Source organism: Amblyomma maculatum, chromosome 4, assembly GCF_055883805.1.
Source record: "Amblyomma maculatum isolate TAMU_Amacu chromosome 4, ASM5588380v1, whole genome shotgun sequence".
NCBI lineage: Eukaryota > Metazoa > Arthropoda > Arachnida > Ixodida > Ixodidae > Amblyomma > Amblyomma maculatum.
In genome coordinates, this window is record NC_139347.1 from 32,414,966 (window position 1) to 32,428,928 (window position 13,963).

At 42.4% G+C, this 13,963-nt stretch overlaps 1 protein-coding gene across 1 annotated transcript; it reads right to left on the reverse strand.

The window, feature by feature from the left end:
- Positions 1-545: 545 nt before the first annotated feature.
- Positions 546-12,897, reverse strand: LOC146190628 (alpha-tocopherol transfer protein-like). The gene is made up of 6 exons (XM_084599818.1): positions 12,714-12,897; positions 10,850-11,009; positions 9,723-9,974; positions 4,925-5,118; positions 2,862-2,972; positions 546-1,511 (listed from the first exon to the last, which is right to left on the reverse strand). Exons 2-6 carry the CDS (start codon positions 10,986-10,988, stop codon positions 1,320-1,322), a joined length of 888 nt encoding a protein of 295 aa, XP_084455944.1. The 5' UTR covers positions 10,989-11,009; positions 12,714-12,897; the 3' UTR covers positions 546-1,319.
- Between the last annotated feature and the right edge of the window lie 1,066 nt (positions 12,898-13,963).

Below are 13,963 nucleotides of genomic sequence, written 5' to 3' on the forward strand. Positions count from 1 at the left end.
GGAGGGCGAACGAACTCATATTTGGCAACAGGTTTGTTCTTTTTCTTCTCGATGCGGCATTCTATAGATAAATAGAGCAAGTGAGCGGGGACATTGCTTGCATTGATGTATACAAAGCATTAACACTATTGGTCATGTTGATCACGAATGTCCAATGCCAACTCTGCAGCGTCTCGAACGACAGGCTCAAAGCAAAGGAATTTTATAGCTGCGTCCATAAAACATATGTTGATAAGGCTTTATATACATTGCCGGAAAGCTTCCAGTTTCCCGCCCCCATTGTACAGCATGACAAACCGGAGGCCGGAAAGAATTACAGAAATTTGTACTTCAACTGTCAAAGCAGGCAAGGAATGGTAACACACCGTTCGACTCACAGCGTGTCACAGACTGTAAGCAGCTTTAACGGCACTCGCTTTTATAGTGTGGATGCTCACCGCTAAGCCGCCAATGCACAGCCGAAGCACAAGGCCAGTCGCGGCATGCGGACTGCTTACGGCGAGCTTAGGACAAGAGGAGAATGCGAGTGCATCTCGAACTTTCAGAAATCAGTGCATCTTTTTATTGCGTGAAAATTCCTACACTTTGTTTCTTTCTATTGCGTTTCCAGTGGTACAACTTTGAAATGCGTAGCTTGAAGCATCGGAATATCGACTAAATGAGAAGCCTGAAAATTTGTATGAGAGCAGGAACAGCTATGTTGGACAATCACGACTGAAATTATTCGCTATAATATTGCCACGCCTGAAAGCCTTTTTAATAATATAATCATGCTAACTAGCTTAGACTATTTATGCAAGTCCTGTGCATACTAAAGGCATTGGATAATCTCTGTAGAAAATAAAGTTTGCTAACTTTCTATTATTTCCGAAAAAAAAAAAACGTCCATGAAGCTTTAAAACTTTTAAAATGCTTTTATCATAAAAGAAAAAAATGCTGGTAAGGATCTTTACAACACTTTCAGCTTTCAGCTCGAATTTTTCACGAAGAACAGAGAGAAAGTCGTTTTTGAAGTCGCTAAAAAATAATCGGGTTTTGTTTTCCTTCAAAACTGAAGCTCTCCACCTCTACATCTCAGCCACTCAATCAAAGCGGCAGATAGATTGTGACGTAACAAGGCGTCCTTGTGAATTCTGAGACTACGAATACGATGATATGAGCCCTGTCAATGCGCTGTGGTGACGCAGCAATTTATTCCATCTCACCGATCGCGGTTTCAGTGCAATTAGGACGCTTTCAATTGTTAGGAACTAGCATAAACATTGATTACATGCTAGCACGTGCGACAGTATTGGCGTGAACAGTGCGTCTCTCAGCTTTTACACAGCGTTCTCATCCATTTCTTTGTAACCGTAAGAATTCCATTGCTGGAATGTCTCATCATGGTCCTCTAGCTCCCTCTCCATCTCCTCGTAGTCGTAGGTCTCGTGCGCGCCTCCGTACTCTTCTGGAATCAGGTCATCGGGAACAAGGCCGTGCAGCTTGTAGAGATCATAGCCGAAAAGTCGTATCTAAAAGAGCAATGAAATTTTCGCAAGCGTCAGCCCTCCGTTTAGCGAACTTCCGGTAGCGTTTTACTGCACTACACGTTGTCACTCGTAGCCTAAATTGCATGCACTGGCTGGCGATCGGAACCTAGGTGTTTGCTCCATTATTGTTCTCAGATATCACTTGAACGGTCACTATTATTTTTATACTCACCCTTCATTATGACGTCCACAAAAAAAAAAAAAAAAAAAAAAAAAAAAAAAAAAAAAAAAAACTTTTTTGCTGTATTAACAATGGGGAGATTGAAACCTGCCGCTATTTCTCCTCATGCGGGCCCAAAATAGCATGATTCACCTCTCGAATAACTCAGTAAAAAAAAAGCAAAGAAGAAACCTTCTCCGCAGCATAACATCTGTTTCTAAATCTCTGCCTTTAGTGGTCGATGGCTCCACGAACATGAAAAAACAAAAAAAAAAAACCATCAGGGTGAGGGGAGAAGGTTTTTAAGCTCTGTCGTGTATAAGATCTTGTATAAAGTTTCTTTATTAGCATAACCAATGTTTTCTTACTACGTAAGTACTCTTCTGTATGCGGCTTGTTTGTTATTTAGTTTAGTATTGATCAATCGAGGGTCCCATGGCACGCGGTTAGCGTTGGGACCCTCGTCTGTATACCTATGTTTATGTATGGAATTCGGGAGCATATGTTTCTCCTGACTAAACAGTCGCTTGTCTCTCGCGGGCCCTTAGCTTCTTCGCAAACTTTTCTTTGTAGGCTTCAAGTTCTCTAAGAGCAGAAGAGAGAATGGCTTCGGCTGCAGTTCTTAACATATTTCAAATAAATTATTATTCTCTCTCTCTCTCTCGACTGCACGACTGTGTTTATGGTTAAGGATGCTAATGATGTGCTTCGGCTGCATGCACTTTGCAGCATTCTAAATCTCTAATCCCTGAATATGTGCTTCGCAATCTCGCTAACACTCTTTAGCCTACATTCTGTTCATCAAATAATCGTATGCTGTCATTTTATGTCAAATACCATCGGGCATGTATATAAGGCACCGCTTAACCAAACCGTACTAACGTGCCGGCGAGGCCTAGCTGTAGCATGTCTGATTCGGAATTCAAGTGCCTGGACTGAGAAGCCGAATCTGTGCAGCTCCTGCAAAATTGGAATGTGACATGGTCGCGTGACGTTGCACAAATGCTATAATCGGACAGTTCCCGGCCTTGTCGATCAGCTGCCAAAGACGTGCTCGTTATTTGTCGCTCGCAACGCCAGCACTCACTACGCTGACTAGCATTAAAAAAAAAAAATCTTTATGCAAGCAATCGGCACACAGATCACCCAAAGATATATGGAGGGAGTCTTACCCTTTTAACTATTTTATTCTTCAGAAATGGCCTTGCTATAGAAAACAGGAGGTCGAATATTGCAGGGTTGTTGACAATGTAGACTGCTTTTATCCGAATTGGACCGCAATCCTAAAGTAAAAATCGTATACGCATGTTAACAGTTATTCCCTCGTATTTCTTGCAAACACAAGCCTGTATATGAAGTACACCCTCTGCATACCATCAAAGCTTACAATGTGAAGTCTGCAAAGAGAATAAATGTAAATGCAACTTTCAGAGAGTTAAATCTTCACACACGTACAAAAAACAAATTGAAGTCGGCTAGCTGGCACTGGTTTGAACAAAGACAGACCGCCCTTCTCGTACAGTCTTTGTACAGCTCAATATGTTTATTCCAAGGCTTGTACATCCCCAGCGTTCGTAGTCTTGCAGATGACGAAAATCTCGTGCTCACGCTTGTCGACCTTAGGTATCCCAGGAGTGCTGTCCCTCTTCGGTCCGGGATGTCAAGGCTCCTTTCCCTGAACGTCGTAGCCAGCGAAAGGAGCCGTGACAACGATCTTGTGAACATGGAGCCTTAATACCCGGACACGGACCAGAATCGTGGCAGTGCTTCCAGGGGTTCCGTTACTGGGGCTTAGGAGCAAATGCCCTGTGCCGTGTATTTTGTTTACTAAAGACTGTACATCTACATGTGCTGCAGTCACGAAGAGCATGCTAACCAGATGGTTGTTCTTATAACGTGCCGTTATTCGCGACAGTAGTGATGGTGACCTCGCTTAGTGAATGTATCGCAATAACCGAGGTTAATCAGTAAATAACGCCAGAGTTGTCGATGACTTTGATTCACAAGAGTTTTGCTTGGGGACTAGAGTAGTTTGTGGATAGAGTCACCCGGAGTGAGAGATGTGACAAAGATGATCTACTGCACGTTCAAAAGGCACACTACATGCTTCTTAAAAAACGTGCACTCTTCCTTGATGCTAGTGGCGGAAAAAATACTGTCGAAAACTTCTCACGTCCTCCGAAAGTTACGTCGAAGCTTAAGCGATAAGCTGTAGAATAAGCACATCGAAGCGCTTTCGTAGATATAAAAGGCACAGCAAGATTCCAATTGAGATATGTCAATCATAATAACGCACACATGCAGTGAGCCTGCGCTATTTTAAACACTTCTTGTCCAGAATTCATATGTGCGGTCCGGAATACGCCTGTAACACAAAATATTTTGTCTTCAAAATTAGCCTCAAAACTAGCGTAAGAAAAACAATAAAAAAAATGGCAATATCTGCCTCCACTTTCATGTTTTTTAAAAACGGAATTAACGCCGTATTGAGAAACAATGGCATATGTCTACTGCATTATACAAAAAATACTCTGTGGCAAGTATACTTGAGAATGGGTCACACTGCCACACAGGTCAGTCTTCAACATGTTATGCTCCAATACAAGGCCGCATCGAAAAGTACGCATCATGCTCGGACTGTGCAGCGCACAATATATGGTCTGCTTTGTCCGCCAGGGGAACATGACCCCTAAGTGTACTTGAGCATTGCTATTGGAAAATGACGATCTTACTTTCTCATGCGCCTTTAAAGAGAACACAACTCAAGACAGCCTACAGGGGTAGAGCAGATAACTGTAATGGAAGACCGGTCACTTGTACGCTGAAAAAAGATCTGCTGGGGCAAGTTTTATATCTCTGACTAAAAGCCATTCTTGTTGAGCCAGTGCGAAAAAAAAAAAAAATCTTACTCGTCGAATTTCTAGCGCATAAGCTTTGAGAAACAAACAAAAATATGTTTACTTGCTCACCTACTCTATAACGGCACAAGGCAGGCTTAGTTTCGAAAACATATGTGACTGAAGAAAACTGTTACAATATTTCAGCAAAACAAATTGCACAGGCAAAAATCACAGACACCTGAGCCAGGCCTATATGTCTTGCATAGAAACATTTCCCGAGGGAGTCTGAAATTTCCACCGATATCGGTACGAAACAACGTGTTTACTTCAAGACACGGTATAGAAGAAGTTAAAAGGGCAAATGTTTTGTCATCTAAGTGACGCTTTCAACTTACTTGGACAAGTCTTAGAAACTTTCGGATGTTAGGAGGCGTATACTGAGTCAAATGGTAGGGACCGAGGTTCTTTATGTCTAACACGACAACGACGCCTTTGATCTGGCTGTCATCCCTGAAGAGCATGTGCATAATGTGCAGTATGCCCACTCTGTAGAAGTCGCTTAGCGAGCAGATGTCTGTGTGCCATGCTCCTGAAAAAGAAAACGCAAAGAGAACATGTAAGTCCCAAAGCCTCGTTTCTGTGAAAAAAAGCTCTATTTTTCTTTTATTTCAAGAATCAATGTTATTTCAGGAAACTTATGCGCTCGTTTTTTATCAATAGGTAAGCGAATGCTGTAATAGCCAATCTTTTCTTTTCTGCTGTGTATGCAGTCGTTCTTTTCAGTTCCTAACTTGCACCAAGCGGTTCGCTACGGTTCCATGAAGATCCTTTTGGTTGGCATGCGGTTCATTACACTGAGGTCTGATCACGATACCCAAAGGCCAAGAAATTGACCCTCCTCAGGGCTTGTTATCGTTAATTTTTACTTAAGAAAAGCGATCGCAAGCTGAAATGAGCACATTTAGCTCTGCGTTTCCACTCAATGTGTGTTTCTCTTCTTCCATTTCTGGTACCTCCCCTTGTACCTTCCACACGAGAAATTTAGATAGCTTCACCATATCACATTACCAAATCCTCAGACAGTGTTTCATCTAGTAAGCAAAAGTTTAGCTGTTATGCAGCAGGCACAATTGAAAAAAGTGCTTCGTCGTGCAGCTGGCGTGTTGGAAGCAGCTAGAGAAATGTGCTTTCAATATACTGCAGCCGCTCGCGCACTCGACGCTTCAAGGTTGGTAGAAACGATGACAATAGTAAGAGGCGTTTCAGGTCTACAAACTTGCGAATATTGTGGTATACTGAAGGTATCTGCTGTTATTTTCAGGTGCGGAGATTTCCAGGGGGCAGTCGCACGCATTTCTGCGTGATAGCTAAAGAACACATGTGACGTTCTCGATTTGTAGCCACCTAACATTCTTCCAATACGAAAATTCGGCAGAGGTACTAAAGACTTAGTAAGAAGAAGAAATTGGCATGCACAGGACATGTTGTGCGAAAAGAGGATAACCGATGGTCGCTTAGGGTAACAAACTGGATTCCAAGGGGAGGAAAGCGTAGCAGGGGGCGGCAGAAAGTTAGGTGGGCGGATGAGGTTGAGAAGTTCGCAGGGGTCACGTGGTTGCAGCTAGCACAGAACCGGGTTAATTGGAGAAATATGGGAGAGGCCTTCGCCCTGCAGTGGGTATAGTCAGGCTGATGATGATGATGATGATGACTAAAGACTGCGTGCATTTGAACATCCGAAGGTGTCGTGAATATGACTACGAGTCCTGACTACGCACAATGCTTGCGCGTGCTCTCTACGTTACAGTACAGTGAGCTGTTAGCAAAAATGGCACTGAGTAGCACAAAACACACTAACTAAACACTGCGAGTTCATTATGCTGAAAATTACACACACTGCGTTTTAAACGGTATGAACGTGGTGACATATCTAGAAGATACAATGCCCACGAGGCGTGCTGTCTCCAGGACGAATTTTCCAACCTCTGTGTTTGCGCAGCTGTGCGCATATTACTAATGCCAATAAGCCGATACGAAATATTTGCAAAGGTTAGAGCAGCGCACTGAAAAACTTGGAAATTCGCACTAACTCACAGGCTTGAACACTTCGTGATGGCAATGACCTGAACTTGCACACTAACAGTTCAATGCAGGTAGGAGTGTTCGCGTTTCTAATCCCGTATTGCGCTCGATAGAGTGCTTCTGCGACATGTTGTTCACGTAAATGCGTATGTTATGCCAGTTCTGTAATCAGGGAAAGTCTGATAAACTCAGCACTTGGGGAGACATCGCGAGTCGAAACACGCTATGTGCAATAGCCGCTGTCACTGGAGCCATGTCGACAGCATGGGTAGATGTTTTTAAATGAGATAATATTTACATTCTTGTGGTGCCAAGCGGAGATGGAGCCAAGTTGTGGTAAGTACAATAAATACTCAAAGAGCACATTTTTTGCAATGAGTCCTTTGCAAGTAGAGAGGAAATCAGACCCCATATTTTGTGACTATCCGCATCTGGATTATCACATTTTCTTGATAAACAGAAAATGCCATCCACTACCTGTTTTAGCTTAGAGAAGGAAGAAGAAAAAAAGCATTCAGGACCAAGAATAGTTAGAAAATATTAATTATATTGCGCTGATAGCAAGGCACAAAACGTGTTGGAATATACGTCAAAATGACATGAGGGAAAAAATAAACATTCACTTTTAGTGATGGAAACGCGCTGGAAGAGTATGTACAAACATGGAAATAAGCAAAAGCTATGAAAATTAACAGCGAAAATAAAAAAAAATGCATTTCAATGACGTTGTCTGAGAGCTAAGGACCTAGAAATTTAGCTGGGCTTCTGTCACCTTGTCAACTATGAGGCCAGGTCGTTTCATTCTGTGACAGTGCACTGTGAGAATCATTTCACAAAATGAGATATGCGACAAACGATGTGTTCAATTTTACAGAGATGATCATGGCGCAGGATTGATTGCCCGGGAGAAAAAACTCGCGGAAGATATTAACTGTGATATGAATCATGAAAACAGCATAAAGTTGTTATTACGTCGCGGTGCACTATGGGTTTTTAAATCAGGACTATTATTTATTAATATTTCGCTAGGCTTACCATAGAAATAGGAAGAAATGAAATGAACGTGACGGTTTTGCAAGAATTCAATGCTACTGATGAATTATGCTTTTTGACGATTCCGAATGGCTTTGCGATCCCATTTAGGAACGCAGGTCGCTTTTCTTAATCGGGAGGGCGCTTGTGTTAAGTCCTGAATTATGAAGGCAATAAATATAGCGGTTATCAGAAGCTAGAGTTAGAATATTGGGATTATGACATGCCTAGGACATGCAGTGCGCAGGACATGTAGTGTGAAGAGAGGATAACCGATGGTCGCTTAGGGTAACAAACTGGATTCCAAGGGAAGGAAAGTGTAGCAGGGGGTGGCAGAAAGTTAGGTGGGCGGATGAGGTAAAGTTCGCAGGGGTCAAGTGGATGCAGCTAGCACAGAATCGGGTTAATTGGAGAAATATGGGAGAGGCCTTTGCCCTGCAGTGGGTATAGTCAGGCTGATGATGATTATGATGATGGCATGCCTACTCTGGGTGAACGCGACAAATAGGCAGTTCTATTCTTTTTCGTTTCGCGATAGAAAGTTAGAGAAAACAGTGGACATGTATTAAGTAGCCTCATGGCTTTACACATATGCTTTCCAGCTTTTATATGTTTTTCTAAAGTGGAGTTTCTGGAAATTACTTTCTACCGAGTCTTTGGTCCCGGTCATTCACTGTAAGAAACAAAAGAATGCCTCACTCGCGAGCCCCTCAGTGCCTTGTTCTTGTCTTCTAACACGCAGAAAGAAGGCAATGGTAATGTGGATTGACGTAAAAACAGAAGGGGAGTAAAGAAAAGCCTGCAAGGCCTCGAGCCTTTTTGAGAAACATTACTATCAGGCCGAAATATGGCACGTTTCTACGTCCTTATTATGCCATAAACCAAGTTAAATGTTAAAGGGTCTTCAATAAAGGATGAAAGATAGACGCAACAAATCACACAGGTGTCGGCAGACACAGCATGCTGCAGTTGGATGCGAAATCGCACAATATTAAAAAAAAAAAAATCTGGAAGTCTGTGCACGTATACCATGGAAGGGGAGGGCTTATTAGTGTAATACAATGGTTTCTTCCTGTACTACGAGCAGTAGGGGCACTTCATTGTTTTCTTAAGGATATCTGGGGAAATCAGTCAGCTAACTTCGCAGGGTTTTCATGTTAGTGTACAAGTAAAACAAATTGATTTCTTTAGCATTTTTCTCTAGTCTCTTTACTCTCAGTTGCACGTATATATTAATGACCTTTACTTGCGTATTGTTTCCTTGCACTATTCATGTTAGGAAGCTAGGCTGCAGCGTAAAAATTAGATTACAAGGCTTTGTGTGAGATGTCAGTGGTAACAAAATTAAAAGGTCGCAAAATCAATTTCGACGTATGATTTGCGCCAGGCGCCCAGCCGCCTAGTTTGAGTAGCAGTCTCCAAAGAATAGCAAGCCCCGTCTGATGTTTGTCAGCAATACCTTCTTGGTTGTGGAACAATGTTGCAAAATATCAGCAGTTTCTGGTGTTTACTTTTTATAACTCACGCTTCTGTGTGCGCAGGCTTCCATTCGCAATGTCGAGTATAATTTAGCAGTCGCTCATATGATCAACTCACACTCGAAGGAAGGTAAACAGCACCGATTCCTATTGTTTGAAATAAAATTACACATTCAGGATACCCTAAAGAGGCTGCACGCAGGAATTGATTAACTGTATTGCGTTTCAAACTAGTAAATTATGCTCAAAACACTATTTTTAGGAATCTATTGCATGCAGCTTTTACAGTGCTAATCTACCAACCGTACCTTCACCAAGAAGCTAATCTAGTCTGCTGTATGTAGGACAGCGAGAAGTATAATACCGCCGAGTCAATCGCATGCACTTCGGCGTTGTCGTCTCTCTGCTCAATCTCTCAATTCTTCTTGGTCACAGTATCACTAAGTACACATACGAGCAGTTCTACTGTTCTGGTTATTAACGCCATTCTAGCCGCAAAACACACACGAATAGTTTCTTTTCTTTCGGCTCATTGAAATATAGACTCTAAGGGCAGACTAAAAGATAAAGAAGACATGCTAAAGAATTTCAGTTACTTTACCTAGTTTCAGCATGAAGGCAGGCCTCCCATCGGGATCAGTTTTCCGAGACAAAGTTACCAGCTGATGCTGACGGCAGGCGGCATAGAAAGGGACAGTGCGGATACTGAGGGCATCAAACATGTCTGGGTTTTCTTTCCGCGCTTTGAAGTACTTCTTTAGAGTTTGGAAAGCGCCCAGGACATCGTACTTGCGCGCTCGTAGAAAAATTAACAGAGATGCTTCGTCCGAAGGGAAGTGGAGCGATGGCTCGTCTGATGAATGCAAAAAGAGCAGAAAAACAAATCTTAGAAACTCTCTCAGTTTTACAGCTATTACCAGCCACATTGATGGTACGATAGTTTGCATGCTTTTGGAGAGGTGCATATGCCGCGTGAGGCAAACAGTTCTCTTTTTCTTTTTGCGTGCACTTCTCTTAACACCCTAAAACCAGATATTATTTAATGTTCAGCGCAGTAACGATAGTGGTAACCAATTGTTTTTGGTTACTCGCTGATTGTTTTTGGACATTGTTTGAGAAGCCCGGAGCAGATGCCTGCAAAAAGATTTATCAAAAAAGTCAATTTGTACGACTCACTGAACTCCCAATTCGAAAAAAAAAAATACAGAAAATTTTTTGCTCTGTTGTCACAAGAGAATTTATGTGCAGTTTGTGATAGTGAACCTGTTCTGACAAGACATTTTTGTAGTAACATCAAAATTCTTGTAGTGATAGCAAAAGTCAGTACAGAACTGTGGACTACGGAAATATTACAGAAATACAAAAAGGAACTAAGGGCCAACAGGAAACCCTCACGAGTCGACATAATTACCTACCGAATGTTTTGTCACAACTTTACACGGTTCGGTCGTTTGTTTTTTCGACTATGTTATTAAAGGGTCAAATTTCTAAAAAGATTGTACAACTCGCGGCGGAGTCACAAACAAGTGATAGATATGTAACTTTGCCTAAATTTCGCAAAGAGAGAGAGTGGCGAATATGACTTCACACTTTCATTGAAAAACTACAGCTTTCAAGAAATCCTGAGCCTACTATAAGAGCTCAAAATTGGCCTGCTTAGGGAGCATAATTAAAGTCTCCATCATATGGGTTCTCACGATTCGCCAGCAACAGACTTTATTGGCTTACCTGAAATAAGATGGCGTAGTTGTTTTACAGCCTCTCGCCTTACTTCGGCTGTTTCTCCCAGTTCCTGGTGCGCGACTATTCTTAGGCACTCAGGCAAGTCATCGAATGCAACTCCTCCTTCCCCTCTCATGCTGCTCATCGTAGTGACATCTTTTGTATTCTATGAGGAAAATGTGTATAAAGTCTGAACACATGCCACGAAGAATATATGCAAGTTCAAGGGTAACGAATCCTATCACAAGGAAATAAAAATACATCTGCATGCGATGCGGGCAGTTAGTGAAAAACCATCATCAGATACACTAATCACTTCGATCCATGAAGAGTTTCCCGTTTTGATACACATTGTTGCACTTTTTCTGTACTATCAAATTTAGCAAAGAAAATATGTGCTAACATTTATTTAAATGTAAAGATGCGGGCAAAAGTAATCGGAGCCCACTGTTGCCCTCTAATAACGCGTAGCCCAATTAAGGTGCCAGCTGTGATATGTACAGGCTGGTATTGGACGCTGCTGACATTTTACGCAGAGTTTTATTTCTCCATGTCCAAAAAGCAAGGCAGGATCTGTAAGTAGAACGGAATAGCATGTTCCGTTCACACATGTCTGTTTACTTAGCTCCACATACCATACAAACAGGAAAAGTAATTTATGGAAGCATGCCTCTTATCTGCACCTCAGCTTAGAAATTGGGGGCTTGATTGTTATGAAAAAAAGAAGGCGTAATGCAGTCATCGCATCTATTACCATCATGCATAGTCCAGTAGTCGCAAACAGAACCGAAAATATGAACCATGTATGTTAGTGCAATATCTTTCTTAATTCGAAAGTGCCACTTATTGCACGATTTCGCTAAAAGGAAGCAAACCTTTGTTGTATCGGGGACATTTTAACGCATCTGCTTTTCTCAAGCTCTTATAGCCTTTTTAGCGACACGAAAGATATGGTATGATGTTATGTCCACTTGCAGAGGTAAACACTCTCGACCCAGATTGTTTATCGTGGTCAGCAGAAGATAATCTGTCATACATCCTCTGTGAAACTACAGAAGAGTACTTCAGCAACAAACTTTCTCTCACAGATTGTACCCTCCTTTGCAGGTCGCAAAAGAAAGAAAAAAATTTATTGCAAAACATTATTTCTCCCCCACTTTTCGGTTTTGCTTTTAGTAGTATTCGACGCTAATGTTAACAACTATACATGTGTAGGTTATATTTATTTCCTATCGCTGACACCGCATTTTAGCCGTTTGTATAAAACCTACGTGCATGTTTTGCTAGGCACCGTAGTAATAGTTTCTTCGTGAAACCAGCATCTGTGATCTCATCAGCAGTGGCTAATTTATAGAGGGTGGTGGCCACTCGACAAATTCTTGCGGGAAACAATGAAAAATCTCAATTTTTCTGCGCAAAGATGGACATAACCATTGCTTAAAATCGCCTCCCTCCACTCGCTTCTTCTTTATTTCTGCAATACACACCATTAAATCGGCACTTTCCCAGAAGCGCCATCACTACATCCGCGGCGTGAATATCGCTACTGTTTCGCGAATCGTTCCCTTTTAGCCAGTAGGCGTCAGCCCATTAGGGAATACTTTAACATATCCTATAGTATAGCTCCAGCCAGAATAATAAACATCACTTGCTATGGGTCCACGACGACAATGAGGAAACTCAGGGAGGCCAATGTCAAATTAAATTAGCTCTCTACCGGCACTGAATACATGGCAGCAAGCATTACCACCAAGTTTTACCACACCCCCTAAAGGTACCATCAAAATTCTCACCTGCTAATATGCTAGTACCTAGCTGCATATAAAAAGGAAATTCTGCTCTATACTCAATGAAGAGAACATGGACCTACCTCAAATACTCCTACAAAACACTGAAGCTTGAGATCACGTCTCCATCCGCAACTTTACTGTCGTTCGAACGTCACAGCACCGAACATAGTTCACGATTTCGCTTCACGCGCGCAGCTGCGTTCGGTCACAACACCACACACGTTCCAGCGAACCGTCTGTCTTCCTACCACGCGCTGGGGACGCGGGCGCGGATGCCGTGACTGCTTGCACCAGCGTCGACGGGGCAACAAATGATGTCTACGTATCGAAAAAAAAAACAGCAACAACAACCGAAAAGGAAATACAGAGAACGCGCTCTGCCTCCGCAGACTTGGCATCAGCCTCCCTTACACTTGCTCTCGCTGTGCGTTCCTCGCGCTGACTTATCAGCTCCCTCTCAAGAATTACAAACAGCAACGCTACACGCTTTCTGTCTTCATGTCGGAAGTTGCTTCACGCTTTCGGGGAGAAGGAAAAGCAAACGTTGCAGAATATTATTTTCTTTGTTTGTTTGCTTGTTTTGATGAAGTCAATGTACCTCGAATGTTAGCACGTCTAAATAGCTGCTAACCAATGGTATAAGAGTGTCTGAGAGACTATTCACACACTTCATGCATGCGTTTGCAGATTTTGTGCATTCGTGTTAGAGAGCCGTAGAAACTGAAAACAAAATTTCCGTTCTAGACCAGACTTTCATGAATGCCCGATTTGCTTCATACTTTGGCATTCTGCAGGTCTCGGGAAAGCGTTTTGTGTGGACGAGTAAGGAGAAAAGAATTTATTGCACCTAGTGCTCGGTTGGATTCGACGTGATCAAGTGGAGAAAACATAGTAGCGGTTTGTGGTAACGTGTGATGTTCACCTTTGCAAATACGAACGCGGACTGTTGGTGACCGAGTAGTTGAAGCTCAAGGATTAATTATGACCTCCTGAGTCTCTTTAATGCGCGCCGGTAAACCAGCCATTTAAATGGCACTGCCACAGCCATGATTTCATTTCCCGTCTTTATAGATTCTACAACTAAACGCAGAAAGCCACTCAGCCATCGCGTCCGGCTGAAGAAAACGATATGTTAGAAAAAAAGTTATCGAACCATTGTTCTGTCTTTTTTGGTTTCTCCACAGCAGATTCCGTTCAAAGCGCGCAGTCCGTCTCGGCTCTTTCTTTCATAAACATCAGGCCATTTTGGAGAAAGGCGATTAAGGGGAGGTAATGAGGTGCCTGTAAAGAGCAACCTTTTCACAACCTTGCCGCTGGGGAAAACGGGTGG

Coding starts and splice junctions, on each gene's coding strand:
- LOC146190628 (XM_084599818.1), bottom strand. CDS start 10,988: ATGAGCAGCATGAGAGGGGAAGGAGGAGTTGCATTCGATGACTTGCCT. Junction 9,975..10,849: donor ACTACGCCATCTTATTTCAG/GTAAGCCAATAA, acceptor TGCATTCATCAG/ACGAGCCATCGCTCCACTTC. Junction 5,119..9,722: donor TGCCTTCATGCTGAAACTAG/GTAAAGTAACTG, acceptor TTTCTTTTTCAG/GAGCATGGCACACAGACATC.